Source organism: Chamaea fasciata, unplaced genomic scaffold (assembly GCF_029207755.1).
Source record: "Chamaea fasciata isolate MVZ Bird 193981 ecotype frontalis unplaced genomic scaffold, bChaFas1.0.hap1 SCAF_6, whole genome shotgun sequence".
In the NCBI taxonomy this organism is placed as follows: domain Eukaryota; kingdom Metazoa; phylum Chordata; class Aves; order Passeriformes; family Sylviidae; genus Chamaea; species Chamaea fasciata.
Window position 1 is genome coordinate 53,610,253 of NW_027094091.1, and position 18,173 is coordinate 53,628,425.

At 40.9% G+C, this 18,173-nt stretch overlaps 1 protein-coding gene and 1 long non-coding RNA gene across 8 annotated transcripts in view; one reads left to right on the forward strand and one right to left on the reverse strand.

The window, feature by feature from the left end:
• The window catches only part of LOC136291387 (uncharacterized), a 278,854-nt gene that overhangs the window by 21,499 nt on the left and 239,182 nt on the right, over nucleotides 1-18,173 (reverse strand). The window lies entirely within an intron of this gene.
• The window catches only part of TECRL (trans-2,3-enoyl-CoA reductase like), a 61,800-nt gene that overhangs the window by 5,181 nt on the left and 38,446 nt on the right, over nucleotides 1-18,173 (forward strand). For all 5 annotated transcript variants that reach the window (XM_066186409.1, XM_066186407.1, XM_066186411.1 and 2 more), the window contains exon 2: nucleotides 8,429-8,480. In XM_066186409.1, coding sequence (XP_066042506.1) covers nucleotides 8,429-8,480 — 52 coding nt within the window. The remainder of the gene's footprint in view (nucleotides 1-8,428; nucleotides 8,481-18,173) is intronic.

Here is an 18,173-nt window from a genome sequence, read left to right on the forward strand (position 1 = left end):
GCTATGACTTAACAATACAATGAATTTTCACAGGCATGTCAGCAAAGCCACTTGCATACAGAAATGCTGCCTCTGGTATCAGAAATCTCTTACTCTCAGCTGTGGGTTGCCACTCTATCACAGAAAGTGAACAGCCAAGGAGAAAGTCATCACTGTCTCTGTTTTGCACAGTCAGCTCTAGCAAATAAAAATAACTTCTCACATCATGGCTTGGAGGTTAGACATACCACATTCATTTTAGGTGAGCAAATGCAGTCATTGAAGTAGGCAATGAAACTCTGCAAAGGAACTCTTTGCAGTACCTGAACATTGCCTCTAATATCAGATTCTTCCCATTAGCCCCATTCTAGAGAAGAAAAGTAAAGAAGTCCTTTCCCAGGAAAGAGATTAATACTTTCATGGCCATTTTAAGTATTTTTCCCCCTAAATCTTTCACTTCTAATATTTCACTTCAGAGGACAATATATTCTCTGCAGAGAATGAGCAGAACCTGTGACCATCCACAGCAGTCTCATTTCATGCAGAGGACTTTTATCATAATTTTTCTCGTTCAAGCAATCCATCATTAATGGCATGCCACCGCTGATGCCAGAGACGCCAAAAGGGGCTGAATAACCAGCTGTGTCAAAGTAGGGGGCTTCCATAGTGAGACATGGATGCTGAGTCCCACATAGCAACAATTCCCACAGCAAAATGGCTGGAGCAACACAGACAAAAAAATAGCTGGATGTAGGCTCATTGCTGTGGAAATTCTCTTTTTTTTACTTCCTTTCGGAAGGAGGATTTCATGGTGTCTTGTGTCTTTCACTGTACGTTTTCAAAGCATCCAGCACAAGAGGGATCTGCTGGGGGGCACAAAGAAAAACTACATTTATAAAATCTGTGCCTTTTCTTGCCTGTAAGAATTGAATCTTATGCCCAGCCCACAGTGCTGGAAGTGATGACAGTAGTATTTTCTTCCTCAGTTATTACTTATACTTGGTAAAGTAGGTAAACATATTCAAATTCTGTTGTAGCAATGCATGACACTTATTTCTTCCTGCTCTGCTAGAAATTCACATAATTTTAATGTCAATATAGCTACAGATGGTTTCAGATGAAAAGAGGCAACTATACATATTACTTTTTGCTTGCTGTGATATGGCTTTTTAAATGGAATACCTGGAGAAATGGCCTTTGATTTTTCTAGAAGGGAGAGACTGGGGAGGGGAGAAGCTGGTAACTTTAGGGCATTTAGCATTTGCAAAGGGATAATTTAAAGAATTACAGAAGCTGCAACAGATGACTAATGCTTCAGCTGATACTAATCAAAGCTTAGAAGTGCCTTTAAATGACAGATTTTATACATCTCTTATTTTAGATTAAAAAAAGCCTAAGCCTGGGGGAAGAAATGAAGAAGCAAATATAATAAATATTCAAAAAAGTTGAAGTCGCATTCAAAGCTCAGCAAAAACAAGAGTGAATTTGTGAGACACTGGTGGTGCTCCAACTCTTCCTGAACACTCTGGCCAGCAGCAAAAGCCAGCTATGCCACCAGAGCAGTCAGTAGTGCCAAAATTGCATCTGTAGAGACAGATTCCCAGACAGTGTGAAAATGTCCTCTTTTCCACCAAAGTTATGACATTTTACCCCAGCCACACATTTGCCTTATTGCATCAGAGATAATTCAGAGATTATTGCAAATTATAAATGTACTGGAGCAGTACAAGACCATAGGGAGCAGTAGGTATTTTATTAGTCTAATAGTTACTGGCACAGCCCATGATGGAAAGTTAGGTGCATAATGGCATCTCTTATAGGCATTATTAGCATTAAAATAGTCCTGCATATGATTTATTGCTCCATCAGAACATGCTTCAGGTTCTTTCTGAAATCTGATGTGTGATTCCTCACAAAACACCTGAGCCATGTGGTCATGGATCTGTAAATCCCCAGCAGTATATGTTAATACTAGTATTATATCTGCCCATGTTTTAGCAATTTTGGGTTTTAAAAAGTCCTTAAAATGCAAGCTTTTCTTCCTTAACAGCTACATTTCCTGTGCTTCAAAAAACAAAACTGTCACAGTCAGAGAACCTCTATCAGAAGTACAGCAAGCATCTCTTCACTGCACTTGGTACTGAATAATGAAAAGTACTTGGATTTCTAACAGACCTGGTGCTGCCTGGTTTTTCTCATACAGAACCCTCATTTCCCATTCCTTTCTGCTGCTTCTCAGCTTCCAGCTTCCCTCCATGGACCTGCTCTATTAGCACTGCTACTCTTAGAATCACTTGTTTTGCCAAAATATATTCTTCTGTGAATTTTCTTTTGAATTTATTGATATTTTTGCCTTTTTTTTTTTTTTTTTTTTTTTAACTTCGTTCAGTCCCCCAAATAGATTGTGACCATCTTGTGCTAAATAGTGGTTGAGTTTCTTGGGTGCACTTCTTGATTTTTAATTTTAGCAGTGCGTGTAGATATAAAAAAGCAAACAAAAATCTAAACAGATATTTGATAGAAAAGAGAAGACAAATTCAGAGGTTTCCCAGCTAAGTCATGTGCTTTATCTGTGCTAGAATTGGAAATCAAAATCCCAACAAAAAAATAAACACTACCCTAAGCCTCACTTTCTTCCTGATGGGTCAAAATTATTGTTTATTATTCTTTATTACTTATGCTTTATTCAATAAAACAGCACTATATTTATTTATAATAAAATATTGTAATTTTCTTAAAGTTTACCTTATTATTTGTGGTTTACATTACTTTAGTTTTTGTTAACTATTTTGTTTTTAAGTGCATATCCCAAATGTTGTTTCCTTTGAAAATGAGAGTGGAAAAAAAAAGTCTTGAATTTTTGATGAGGTGGAATTTGGGAAAGATTGCATTACAAATTAGTTTTGAAATATTTCAATCTGTTATGACACAATAAATATTTCAAGTTCAGTTTATTTTACAACTTAATAGTGCATTTATTTGCATATTATTTCCTATTGGGTTATTTTCAATGACGAGAGCCATGTGCTATATTATTTTGCATTGCCATGGTAGATGTGTCATAAAATAATGCAGAAGTAATGAAAGTTCCATATAGATGAGAAATCAAAAGTAAGGAATATAACACAACAAAATGAATTCCCAGCATGTGCCAGAAGCAGATTTTTTTATAAATTTCTATTCCGTTTTCAAAATTTGAAGTCAACACAAATTTAAACATCCAGGGTTTTGCCAGAAAAGTTCCATTTCCCTGGTAGAAAAGTGTTGTGACAGAGGCTTCCTGACAGGTTCTGCTGTTCAGCTGCTGAGGTGAACAGTAACCTTACTCAACTCCCCTTAATAAAAAGTCAGAGGGCATGGGGATATACCAATCTGGTCAGATTTGCTCAGAAATAGGTGTACATGTTGAATTCTGCACACCTTCTCTCTGCTAATGAATTACATTCTCTTTACTTCCACTCTCATCTTCAGCAAAGAGAGAAAAAGCCCTTTATGGTGCCTGACACTTTTTCAGACAATTTCTTGCAAAGAAAGAGGATTTAAAAAAAAAAAAAATAGAAATATCCAGTTAGCAGTACAAAAACAATTAATCATCTTTAGAGACAAACTTGGCTGGTGTAAACTGACATGACTGCATGCAGCAAGCATGTGGTTATGTGTATTCTTAGCTAATTTGGCCCATAATCACTGGAAATATTAGTCAGATTATCTCATATGCCAAGGTTCATGTGACCAGGTAATAATCTGGAAGATTGCTCAGTGACATAGTACTTACGTATGTGTGCTGGAAACAACCTCAGCTCAAACCTCAATTCGGAATATCTCCTGCTTCTGGAAAGGCTGGATTGAGGTCAGAGCCAGTTGTTTGGTAGCCACTTCATTTCAGTCTACTGAGTAAAATACTGGATTCTAGATAAGGCCTTTGTGTAGCTGCTGACAGCACATGTCTATATGTAGTTACCTCTATGTCATTCCCCCATGGTAAGCTCATTTATTTATATCTCTTTGGGCATGACCAGCACACTGGTTCACCAAGACAGCAGCGTGGGACACTAGGAAAGGTTAAAGCAAAACAGTGCCAACTTTTAATTCTGACTTTGAAGACTGACAATAAGAGTCAATCTGATTTAGAAGTAAAATTCACAAAACACAGAGATCAGGTAAAACAGGTGTTTTTCTAATTAACTTGCTGTGGAATGCTGCTGGTTTTTTAGAATACAGCACAGTCCCAAAACAAGGACAGGGTGCAAAAGCAGTAATTGTAAAGTATGTGTTGAGTGCTGAATTTGGAAATTACCCGGCTTTCCCATTAGCTGGTTATCTGTTTTGCAGCCAGATCCTCAGCTGCAATAAACTGATGTCACCCTTTTGACCAGATTTACCCTGGCTGAAGATGGGGCAGCGGTTAATGAGCAACTGGAGCGGCAGAATTTCTGAACTTCTGCAATTATGGAAAATGCCTGTTACAAAGTAGATGACTCAGCAGTGCAGTGGCACTGACACATCACAAAGAGAAAAAAGTATTCAGAGAGAAATGCTGAATGAAAGATTACTTATTTGCTGAAATTCTATTATTCAAATTCTTATTGATATTCTGCTGACCTCTGACCCCTACAATAATTCTTTAGTGCAAGAACTGTGTGATGCAATTACGTACAGATCACCAGATTAGGCATAATTCCTTGACTTATAAATGTGAAAGAGGTATGAAAGTGGATAACTATCTGATTAGCTTGGACTCACAAAAGACAGTATTAAGTTCCCTTAATATCTTCCACTTAGTGCTCTTCCTTCAGTCATAGCATAAAGTACTAATATGGTATTTTAAATCTTAAAAAGAAATGTGATGCTTTGTGCATTGGTGTCTGAAGGAAGAACAGAATTGGTATGGATGACCCAGAAGGTCCTTTAATTCTTGAATTCCTGTAAATGAAAAGTTACCTCAAATGGAAAAGTAAAAGTTTTCTGGCTGTGAAAGTACAGGAAAACCAGAATCTGACATTTTGAAATCATCCTTTTCTGAATGAAACGTGTAATGACTGCAACCCAAAGCTGTAAAATATGCATTTATTCATAACATTTTTTTTTTCGAAATAAAGTAGTCTTGAACCTTACACATGATAATCACTTGTTGGAAAGTTGACTACACTTTAAATCAGGTGTTAGACTACAAGTGAAAAAGTTATAGGGAAAAACTGGGTTGACCGTGAGACTGTGGAAGATACATACCAAATAAAAGCAGAAATCTGTCTTGCTTTAAACAAACTAAGAGTGGTCTTTCACTCTGCTTTGCCTTTGCATATTTGTAAAGTGCTGAAGTAGAGGAAAGAAAGGGTTATAACATTTTCAGACATAATTCAGAGTGAAAAGAGAGTACGACTAATAATTACAGTGAAATATTCCAGGGGGGTTTATTCAGTTAGCACAAAGGGTAATAAGAGCAGATGCTTTCCCAGTCCTTACAATTCTTTAGCTTGTATTGATGTACAATGAAAAGAACAAAAGATAATTAATGGTCTACGAATTGGACACTCTTAGTAGTAAGCTGGTGTCTCAGCATCCATTTCTCATTGATCAATATTACAAAATATAACTTCACTGGTTGTTTTATGAGGTCTTTAAAAAAGGACACAGAATTATCAAGATCATAAAAAAATGTATTTCATTCTTTTGTGGCTATCGCCTCATTATTCTGCCTGGGCAAGGACACCACGATTCTTCTATGTCACAACCCATTCTGAAGGGGGAAAGTATTTGTGTTATTTTTCAGCTTGTGACCTGTGTAGTTTGTCTCAAGTGGAAGGGTCCTTCTCGAAGCCAGCTGGCTCAGAAAACACATTTCCTGCTGCCCTCCTGGCTGGATGTGAGCTCAGTGCCTTCCCAGGGCCCCTGCAGCCGGCATGGAGCTGCCAGACTGCGACCCACAAGCCCAGCACATCTCCGGGCACGGGCTGGCAGCGCTCAAACCAGCTCTGGCCTAAAGCAGCCTGCATGTAGCTAGGCACAGCAGTGTCCTGCTAACGAGCTCTGCTTCGCACAGGGATGGACAGAGCACGCTCCTTCCAGCTGCTGCTGCGGGTGTGAGTGCCGGCTTTGGAGATGGGGACTGGTGAGAGGTGCTGCTCATCACCCCCCAGAAGCACAGTCACCAGTTCCTGGGCTGCAGCAGGATACTCGGGCGCTTTGTAGCTTTTAAACACCTGAGGCATCTGGGTGGTTCCACAGGTAGACATAAAACATGAGCTTGGATTATATTTTTAAATAGCTGAAGCTAGGTGATACGAGTCCCATTGCTGCCACAGCAGGATTTGGAGGGGAGAAAGCACTGATTGTCTCAGGATGATAAAAGGGAGAGGGATGTAAAGGTAGAGTTGCTAACAAGGGCTGGACTAGACATTTTGAACAGATTGAGAGCAGCTCTGCCCTGAAGTCAAAACACACTCAGGAGAGCTGGAGATGGAGACTTGGGCTCTTTTTTGAGCAAGCACTGCTCTGTAAGCGTGCTAAGTTTTACAAGTTTTCAGCTTTCTTTGCCTAAATTGGTTGATCAGCCCTCCAGAGCATAGGCTGGCCCTAGCTACTCTATCCCAGAACCCTTCACAGTGAGGTGTTGATCTGTAGGGATGCAGACCCTGCAGCAATGTGGCTTCTACTGCATTTAGAAAGCCAGCTCATCATCCATCAAACTGGAAAAGATCATCCCCATTCTTCAGCTGGCAATGCCAGCTCTGAATACCTGCACATCTGCCCTGCGCTAGGACACATGACAGATTTTGGTCTGCAGGCTTATATGCTGAATAGGTGTTGCCAGCTAACAGTGCTTGCATTCATATCAGATGGATTCTGGGCTCCAGGCCTCACAGGTGTGAGATTACAAAGTGTGAGAAAGCACTTTCAGACATTTTTAGAGGTTTTGGGAACATAACCCCTCCAGCTCCAGTATTCAAGTCCGCAGAGGTTGCACACATGGCAAGAAAAATACATGGAGACTATGGGAGGTGTGCTGTTCTGCTGGGTGTTGCACGGAATGGCTTAACTGCAATAAACACAGATAAAATGTCTTCTATCCTTTTTGAACTAAGGAAGATAAAATGGCTCCTTCTATTGTTTCCTTCTGTTGTTTCCTGTGGCTAGGAAGAAAAGGGTCTCCAAGGGCAGTGTCTTTTGTCTGGCCTAAAACAGTTCAGCATGATTTGGGTCAACACAGGTGTTGGGGACAGGAAAAGGGTAATCCTGGGTTTCAAGGAGCCTAGGGCTTGATTTGGGTGGAGTTGGCATTGCTTAGCAGCGAAATCAAAGAGAGAAGTCAGGGTTTAGGTGGAGTTTCATTTACAGCAATTTCTGTAAAAGCCCAGTAAAACCCTCTGTAACTGTGGAAAATAAAGTATTCTCATCTAAACCCAAGAAAAAACTCAGAAAACATCTGTACTTTACTACCTTTTAGCACAGGTGTCATTTTACATCTTTAGATCACTGAAATCAGCATTGAGCTCTCTGCCTGTTCATATTACTGGAAGCAAGTTGGGCTACTCATAAGTACTAATAGCACATATATTGTATATTTGTGTGGGTGTCAAATTACATAAGAGTAAACTTTTGTTTCTGTACTGATTTGTTGCTTTAGAGTCAGCAATTTTATTTTGTTGCATCAGTATTTCTCCAAACTCAGTATTTTCAACTAAACAACCTTTGTTAAGGTGCTAAATTGTCTCTACTAGGAGAATTTCTTACATTCTTCTCTATTTATTTGCATGGTTATTGTCACAATCCACTAATAAGTAACTCAACATGCTACTTCCTCAAGAGTCCCATTGCCTTTCCTTGTAAACAAAAGGCAAATCCAAGTCTTTTGCTCTAGTAAATTCTAAATGTATTTCTCAGGTAATTTGTACAAAGTATATTAAGAAATAAATATACATAATAAAATAGAGCCTAAAAAGCCTCCAGACTGCCCTCTAAAACTGTGACACCTGAACTGCTTCACAGTGCACATGAACAGAAGCATGCAGAAGCAAACTCATTTCAGGCAGAAAGGACAGAACCTACCACTTTTGCTGCTGCTCTCTCCAGAGAGTGCTTTCATGTCTCTAGGACATGGACCTCAGCATGGTCAACCTAACTTTTAAGCTGAACCCTTCAAGTTTTCCCACTGGTTTGATCTAGGGGGCAACTATTGCATCAAGCAGGGCCAGCAGATTTCCCTCTTGACCGTTGTGATTTTACTCTTCCATCGACCAAGCACAGGTGGTCCAGGTGATGTCTAAGCCAAATTTGGACAATCCTGAATAACATACCAACCTGTGAAAGCAAATTTGCTGATTTTTTTTCATTTTAGCCTGAAGGACTTGCAGACAAATTTAAGCATCTCTTCATTAGAAGAGTGGAGAAGAGATCCCAAATTGAAGAAGAAAGAAAAATTAATCTGCATGCATTTTGCTTTCTTTTCCAGGTGCCTCCAGCATCCACCCTTCTTGATGTGAAACACAAATTTCACAAAGCATGTAAGTACTCTGGTTACCAGGCTGGAGACATGGTTAGAGGCCTTTCACTCAGAGAAATTGTCAAATTTATTTTTCATGAATCTCACACAAAAGCTGAGACTGGTCTGACAGCTCCAGTGCTCAATAAGAATACTGTTTGAACTAAGGTTCTATTGTAGTTGTTGCAGATGGGAGAGTCTGAAAGGAGAGAACTGCATAATTTATCACTGCCAGCACATGAGGGGCAGTAGTTTTTATCTTGTTTTTAACATTACACAGTGTCATTTCAAGACCGGTACTGCATTTCTTCCTCCAGTGTTACACTGGATGAACTTCAATTAACAATAGACTGCTTCAAGCTGGCCACAAACTGACCGCATGGGCCAGAAAGCTGCTGTAGTGGGGAACTTGAGCTCAGAGTGATTAAATAACATCTGGGATTTAGGTTAGATATAGGAAGAAATTCTTTATGGAGAAGGTGGGAAAACACTGGCACAGGTTGCCCTGAGAAGCTGTGGATGTCCTATCCCTGAAATGGTTGAAGGCCAGGTTGGATGGGGCACTGAGCAACCTGGTCTAGTGAGTGGCATCTCAGATAATGAGCTTTCATTATTTTTATAAAAAAAGGGCATGCTCAACTAAAGGCTAGATGCCTTTTACAGGAGAAAAAAAAAAAAAGGTTGTCAGTGAGTAATAGGCTTGAGTTCAGAGTAGGGTAAGTAGAAAAAGCATTACGCTTCTCCTGTGTCCTTATAATTTTATAAAATACTAAAGCTTAAGGCATCTGTGGTTGCACATGGGTTCAGTTGATGAAGCGAAAGGCTGTTAACCTGACTGCTCTAAAGTTACTTATTCTCCCTCCCTGTAAGGGCTTGTAAAATACAAAATGGCAAAAGTTCAAAAGCCACACTGCTGAATATGAAAAGATCAAGTGCAGAAATTTTAATATTTCAGTAAGGGTATGTCCTCCCATCAGTTTGTCAAATGCAGTGCACTTCTGCCTAGAATCACTTAAATCAATTGAAACTGGATTTATATTGATGCAGTTCAAATCAGTTGGAGAACACTGGCACAGAGGTTTATGCCAATATAGCTGTAATGAGGTTTTTAATGGATTTGGACTAAAATGACGTGAGATTGTATATAAGCCATTTTAATGGCACCTGTTTTGATATTAAGAGGCATCTTACTCATCAAGTACACCCAGTGATGGAAGTGGAGCTGAGTATAAAGTAAGGCAGTAAGCATACAACTAAGCACAGTACACATCATGAGCCAAACCTCTGTCAGTGCAGTGTGTTACAGCACATGGAAGGGCTGGCAAGTGCCTTCAATGCTTTTTAAATTCTCATTTTTTACGTCAATTCATCCCATTCCCGGGAGTACTCCATATCACTGTCCTGTGTCCTTTCTTCTCAGTTCTGCTCATTGCTTTGATCTCTCTTTTCCAGTTCAGCCTGGATGTTGTTGTCTCATGAGGTTCCCCCCCTCCTCCTTTCCCAGTTGCAAAGATCAAACCTTCACTTTATTCTCTTTGTATAGTTAGTGGGATGACAGCTAATAGAATACAGTTCTCTTAGGCAAGGGCTGAGAAGGGGCTGAAGCTGATCTGTGGATGCCTTTGGTTAGCATGCTATTTTGTACTAGCTCATGCATTCATTCCTGTCATTTTGTGTGTGCCAGACTCACATGTTCCCCTATAATCTCTCATTAAAACACACTCCTACGCACACCCCCTTACAGTCTCCCTGTCTTCCTACATTCTCCTTTGATCACCCATGCAATTAAGCTTTCCCCTCAGCTGGTATCTTGTCAACCCTTCAGTGAGAGGAACCCCTCTGCAGCAATTTCACAAGTATCATCTCTGTCACTGATCAGGTTTTGCTGCCTGATTCAAGAAAGGAGAAAAGAGACTGAATTATGAATTGCAGCACAGGCTGTTAGTCATTAAAATAAAAGAAATGAGATGCAATCTCATCTTACTGATAAGTAAAACATTAGTTTTGGATGTGTGTTTATACAAAAGGCAGAATATGGATTCAGAAGTCCAGGAACAAATACTGAAATACTCCTCAGCCCTCACTTCAGCAAAACTGTCTCTACTGAAACAACCCCAGAAAGGCCTAACCTTGTGCTTTTTGTGGCATTGAGTCCAGGGGATCAATCCCAGTTTTATCACTGGAGATTCAAGGATCTTAGTGGAGAATAACCATTTAAGACAAAGTGCTATTTTCATGGGAATTCAAAGGCTTTGTCCAGACTGAAGCTGTTTTAAATCATCCCCTGGCTGCTGTAGCCACTGCCCATGAGACGGTCAGGCAGCACGAACTGGGGTCAGCCCAGAACAGCAGATTCCCTGCTGCAGCCCCCTCCAGCCATCAGCTCTACAGGGGCTTTCTGTAACAGATGTTAGAGCCAGGCTGTCATGCTTAATAGCACACATCACACCTGCCCACCATGGGTCTGTCTAATCCTTTTTAAACCTACTTACAGTTTTGACCTCAGCAAAATCCTCTGGGAAGGAGTTCCACAATATAAACACATTGTGGACGAATGTCTACACTTCTACAGCTTGATATTTTCTGCCTGAAACTGAGTGGCAACTGAGTGTCAGGGTATCATTGGCCATCATGCTGAGTTTTCTGAGGCACAGGCAAAGAAGCCTCAATCAAAATGGTGCCATGTATTAGGAGACTAGAACTTTCTTCTTTCCTATGGCTAGCTGGCAGAGATGGAACCAAGCCAAAAACTGAGTGTGTAAGAAAGAGGTCTCTTGACCCATTTTCTCAGTTGTTTATAATGAGTTAGCTACCTAGCATTTTCTTTATCTATACAGATTATGTTTTCAATGGGGAAAGAAATATCTTGTAGGCTAAACTTCTCAAGCTCTTGTCCTTGGCAATAACTTTTCACCTTTAATTTATTTTTACCTTTACAAAATGTATTGGACTGCTGGGGGAGGAAATCTTACAGATAAAAAATGAAAAACTGCAATAATAATGCTAATTCAAATATCACATAACTAAAATAAAATACCTCTAAAACAGGTAATATAGTGGAGTCAGTGATCATTAAATATTTTCAAGGTTACCGCATGAAAGTTGCTGAAAAAGCTCTTGAAAGAAGAGGAAGAGCAGAAAGGAAAGGGGGAAATAAGATCTCAGCAGTGCTGTAGCAAACTGATAGAGGCCACCTCCTGCTCAAGGGGAACAGCACAAGTGCAGCTACATTTTGAAGCCAGAAGGGTGAGCATAGGGAGGCCAGAAATTGCCCTCCAGGGAGAAGGAGCAGGCAGGAAAGGGAGGAAGCCTGGTGATGGGTGGAAGGAAAAAGGGAAGTTCGAGAGATAACTGTAAACATCATGTCAAGGGTATCCTGGTCCACAGAGGGAAATAAAGTGCTCAAGGAATAAGGAACATCTAAGCTAACAGAAGTTATACAGGGCATTCAAAATAAGGAGTATCAATGAAAGCAAATCATTAAGACGGAATTGTCAGTAGATGGCACTCAAGAATAAACAGCATAATTTCTGAACAATATGAAACTTCAGAATTCTGCTATACCATCTTATAACAGCTCCTTACAGATATTTCTATAGAGATCCTGGGAGCCATGTTCCCTGGAATGCTGCTGAAATATTTTCTGTTGCTTTTCTCTAGAGAGAGGACAAGCAAAAAGACAGTGCAATTCCTTCTTCATGATGGGACCAATCTCTCTTTCAGCCTCCTCCTCATGGTAGGGCTGTGTGTTAGGAGTCATCTGCCAGGTTTTACCTACTGCTCTCATCCTGCATGTGTACCAGAAACCACAGGAGAACTGGCAGCCCCTGCAAACCACCTGGTTGGAGCACACTCCGTCTGACCGCCGGCAACAAAGGCAGATCAGGGACTCCCGTGCAGGCGCTTCCACCACACCATTTCACCAAGCCTGTCAAACACTCCCACTGACTTCCAGGTGCTTGTACAAGAGGTTTATTGCCTAATGCAAGCAAATGCAGTCTCAGAAGGAAAACATAAGCAGAAGTACCACATCACACAATTCTCTTCCCTTTACAAGATGACCTGTTACTGCCTTCAGCTCACTTCTACCCCCAGTTGCTTATCAGTACTGTTCAGCTCAGGCAACGCTCAACAGCTGCAGGGAGAGCAGCATTTTAAAACCAACGGGTCCTTGCTCACCCAGAACCCTGAAGCAGATCTTCAAAACACAGAACAGTGGAAGTCAAGCTGACAGGGTGAAGAGTAAGGAGGAGAATCTCTTATTGCTTAGAAATCACAAGGCAGGCTTTGTGAGCCCAGCTCAAGGCACAAGAAGTACTAAAATTAGTTCTTTAAGTGGAGAAAGTCCTCTGTCTTTCCTCTTTTCTAAAAAGGCTGCTAAGGGTTTTCATATCCTGAATGTGCAACTTTTCTGGTTTTCATGACACCTGAGATCTAGTAGCAGGATTCCAACAGCAAGGGCATCAGGAACAACTGGTTTTTGCCAGGCCTCTTGTGCTGACACACAAGAGCAGGATGCAGAGCTGTTGCTTGAACGGATGACTGTACTGCATCACGTAATTCCCTTCTGGAGGCTGGCTGTGATGTTAAACTGCAAGGCTCAGAGAGGTGAGGAAGGATGCTGTGGGGATTAGTCATTAAGAGCAGTACCAGGGAGAGCGGTGACTGCTAAGCCAGTCCTTGCCTACCGGCTCTGTGTAATCAGGACTGTCTGATAACACAGTCTTGCTGAGAACCTGCAGTTCCTCTGATTTCTCCACACTGTCTATTACAGCTGGATTCTCAGGTTGCAGAAAGTTAATGAAATCTGTCAATTTTGATGCCTGGAGAGACTCATGTGCCTGATGAATACATCTGCTGGGGACTCAGAGAAGCTGAATTATGCTATTTATGGCTCAGCAAAGTCGACTTCATAGTCTTGGCCTGTCAATCAGCCATGTGTCTCACAAACCAAAGAGACCCAAATAAGTTATATCTAGGGCACAGAGCCTTCCAGAGGGATCTTTCTTCTGTCCTATATTAGGAGATCAGGCTTTGAGAAAGCCAAAATATTTGAAAGAGGGCAATGATCTGATCCCACCATGAGGCGCCTTGAGCTGGACGCACTCCCCGGACAGAAAGGCAGCTACAAAGTCAATAGCTTTTATCAGCTCTCAAACTCCTTCCTCCCTGATTGTGTCCTAAGTAGTTCACACTTGCCCAAAATCCATATATGAAGGAGTTTTCCAAATGACAGACAATATCCTGCTGTGCAGGCGTCTGATTGCAGAGCTCAGAGACCCAGCATTACATCCCCAGTATGGATTCTCAGAGCACATTGGGTTGGCAGTCACATCCAGCTATTGTTTTCAATAAATTCTCCCCTCTCTGCATTCATAACAACTCAATTGGAAATCACACAATGAAGGCGAATCACTGGGGATGGGCAGTTATTACAAATGGGCACTAAGAAGTATGGTGATTTCATCAGTGTGAATTGCTCATTCATCTGTGTTGACTTTGTAAATGGAAATTACTAGATTAGGAGGAAACATGGTATTTATTCCATACTACATTTATAATTTCTTTTTCTTTTGTCTTAGTCACACAGCAGAGATCAATAGGATGCTAGTTCCTGATGAATTTCAGTATCCTTCAAATGACACAATTCTAAGATCTTTTTGCTTCCCTATGCCTGTCAATCCAACTCAGTTTATTAGAAACTCCTTGAATTTCTTCCTACTGCCACAGTGAGGCTTGTATCTTCTGAAATTCTTTACTTTTTGCTTCCCAGCTCTAAGCACAAAGTAAGCAACAGCTCCGGCCACAAAACTCAAACCAGTTACTACCCTCTTCCTTCCCAGCTCACAATCAGAGATCTCATCCATGACTAAATTGCTTCCTGCCTGTGCAGGAACAGGGACCCAAATTTTTGCCTCAGGATGGGGCTTTAGTCACAAGACCAGCCCATCCAGTAACTTAATTTCTATCCTGTGCAGGGAGGAGCATCAGGAGGACAACCTCCTCTCAGCTTATTTGTGACATATCTGTGCAAATCTCTCTATAAAAAAGACAGGAGTCTGTCTGCTGGTACAGATTCGCATGACCTGAATTTGTGGCTTGGCTGTCAAAATAATTGAAGCCCTCCTGTGAAGGCTGGGAATTTTTTTCACTTTTTTGTAACAGCCAGTCAGGAAATGAGAATGGCATCATTGACCTAACACTGTTAAAAGAAAGGAAAAGCCAAACTGAGTTAACCTCATGATTTTAATCTTCAAAGTGAATGAAGATTTACCTTATACTCAGGCACCACACACCTCACACTCCATTCTGTGTTGGAATTAGAGAAAAATGATTCGGGCCATGTTCCAAAAGGGACAGACAATGCATGGAGCCCATCACATAAGCCCTCCAGAAGCTTCTGTGCACTTCACAGACACTATTGTGCATCCTGAGCTGTGGTCATGAGCCTCCCATTCAAGCCTGACTCATGCCTCTTGACAGTGCTACGGTCCAGATATTGCATTTGGACATTTCTAGCTGGGGTGCTGAAAACAAAAGTGAGAGTGAGCACCAGACCAGGCACCTGCAGTTCATTTCTTTGCTGAGCACTTGAATCTCATAAGTTGTGGAGAAAGAGACACTAAAAGTAGTCTGAAAATCATCTGATCAGGTATTCATGATGTTTTGCTTTCTGAAATACACACACATTTGCAAAAATATTTCATTAATAAATTAGGAGACTATGGTGGTGGTTTGGCTCACCAATCTGATTTAGAAGCAGGGCACAGAGAACTTTAAACAAGACTTTCAGAGACAGAAGTTTAAAGCATTCTGGTCTTTGAAAGATAATCATAAAAGCCAGAAGGCCTCCTAGGACTTTTGAAGTCTTCTGATTAACACTGAAATGAATGTGGTCTTTAAGACTTTGGTCTTTAGGACATGACCAATGGGAGTCATGCTATTGACAGGGGTTGATTGTGTGCTAGACACTTTCTCCCTTTTGAGCTTAATTTTCTCATCTATAAAATAGGAATAATTAACCTGCCTTTCATCCACCTTGGTGTCTTTTGTCTTTTTTGGCTGTGATCCTGTAAGAAACGTCTGGGACAAAGAATGGCTTAAATATATGTTTAATGACCTATTGAACCAGAGGGAACAAGGTGTTTAAAACACAAAAACCAGACTATCCATTAAATCCTTATAGAAATAAGATGACCTTCAGAAAACCAGCAATATGAAAATCAGCAATGGAAAAGTGAAGATCAACTCAAAAAGTTTAATGAAAATTCACATTATTTCTCTTTTTTTGACAGCTGCCGCATCTGATGTTATTGCATTTCATTAGCAGGATTACAGATGAGTAACATAATAAAAGAAAAGGCAGCAAATCTATTGAGATGTAGCTTGGAGCAGAACTGTCCCCCCTCTGCTCTCTGGGATATTGTTCCCAGCTGAGATTTCCAGGGCTCCAACAATGCATCACAAATGACATCCTATGTAAACAACTGGAGAACAAATGTGAGATGCTATTTAAATGCCTCATTAGGAAAAGGAAATTTCATAGCTAGATTCTTTGCTTTTCTTGACTTTTCAGTAGATTTAATTGACAGATCTAGATGAAAAACATCAAAATTTGTTTTGCAGAATTGCCTGTTATTATTTACAATGTGCTTTATATAAGTGCCTATGGTGCAACTGAGAAAATTACAGTAGGAGGCCCGATAGAAGTAATCCAGGCCCTAGGAATATCCAGTCTTGAGGAATTACAGCCTACTCAGCTGTTAACAGGAGATGCCAAAGTAGTTTTGGGTTTAAAACTGCTCCTACATCAATTTACACTCAGATATTAATGTTTTTTGTCTGAAGAACAGACTCATTTCCAGTGTTAACCTGGTGTTCACCAGCAGACTCGTGGGCTTAATGTTCATTCAAGCAACTCAGGATGCTAAAAGCCCCAGTGGGCCTTCATTAGTGTGAAAAGAATCTCATGTCCATTAATGAGAGAGATGTCTGTTGATTAAGGCAGGGTCAAGGTCACCTGAGGCTGTAAATGTGCTCTACCTCAGGTTCTTCACAGGAGTCTCTGCACTTTTGAACACCTATGTTGGCATGTGGCTTTACTGAAAGGTCCAACAGCTTCTCTTACAAAGAGCTGCTTGGAATGGATGTATATGCAATATCTCAGGAATTCTTGTGAAAGACAGCCAACAGGTGCAGGATAGCAGGAGAGGAAGTGAATCTCCCTTGCCAGAGTGAGAGGAGCCCACCTCCTTGAAAACCTGTGACAACAAGAGTGATAAATGACAAGTCCTATGGTGTCATCTCTGCTAGACAGGCTAGAGAAGAAGCAACAGCTTCAACTTCTAAGTTCAGACTTTCTCCCTGATCTTCTCTTCCTTATGGATTCCCTGGACGTGCTTTAGCAGCCCCTCCCTTCTGTGGGGCCGAGAGTTGTGATGCAACAAGTAGCTGCAACTCCAGGGGTAGGGTCATGTAAGCACAAGAGCAAGGGGGGCTGTTCAGAACTTCATGTTAAAGCTCTCACTCTGTGATAGTGGTTTGTTTTGCATTTGTTTAGATGCAAGCCCTCTCTCGTATTTGTAGCCTATTTCTGTCTTTATTTTCTTATTTGTGCATGGTGGGAAAGAAACCCTAAGAACAACCAAAATAAGAAAGCTTTCAATCAAAATTTGGTATTGGCAACTGTTTCAAGTTAATGAAAGCAATGCATCAAAGACAAGAAGGTGAATAAATGATTCACAGTAAAAATAATGTAGCAGAGTTCTGCTTCTTTCTAAATTGTCCCCAAGTTGCAATGATATTGAATATATCTGCTGTTGAAAATTACTCACCACTGAAACAAATGATGTGTGAGTTATACTGGAGCAACGTATGTTGCTCTGGTTTAAATGCATAGTAGTGGAAGGCAATGTTTTTTATGTTCTGTCATTCGACTGCAAGTTGAGAGTGCACAAACAGTCTGGATGAGCTGTGTCTATCACATTTACGGAGGGAAAGCAGTAGAGGTGTTCAAAGACCATGAAGGGTTTGCCATATAGATTGAAATGAAACATCATCCCTCAGATACAAGAATGAAAACTCACCAAGCAGTACCAGCACAATTAAGTGTGTTATGGGCTGTGCCTGTAAAGCCATGGAAAAGGACTTTGCTGAACAACTTTTAGGTTGGAAAAGGCCTCTGAGATTATTGCATCCAACCTTTGACAAATCACCACCTTGTCAACTAGACCACAACACTAAGCACCACGTTCTGCTGTTTCTTGAACACCTCCAGGGATGGTGACTCCATCACCTTCCTGGGCAGTCCATTCCAATGTTTAGAACACTTTCCATGAAGAAATCCCTCCTGATATCCAGCCTGAACCTCCCCTGGCTCAGCTTGAAGATATGTCCTCTCATCCTGTCATTGGTTGCCTGTGAGAAGAGCCTGGCCCCCACCTTCCCACCACCTCTTTCAGGGAGTTGTAGAGAGAGATAAGGTCCCCTCACGCCTCACAGCAATGCTTCTGAGGCACAAAAGCCTTTCCACAATCTAAGTAAAGTGGTGGGATGGGAGAATTAAACCAGCCCTGATAAAGTTTTCCCAGGAAGGACACGGGAACATGACAGCCTCTGGCTCCCATGCTAGTGTCTGATCTGCTGCCAGAGCAGGGCAGATCTCTGCTGCCTTTTTCTCACTGCTCCTGGAGAAATGACAGTTTAGCCCTATACT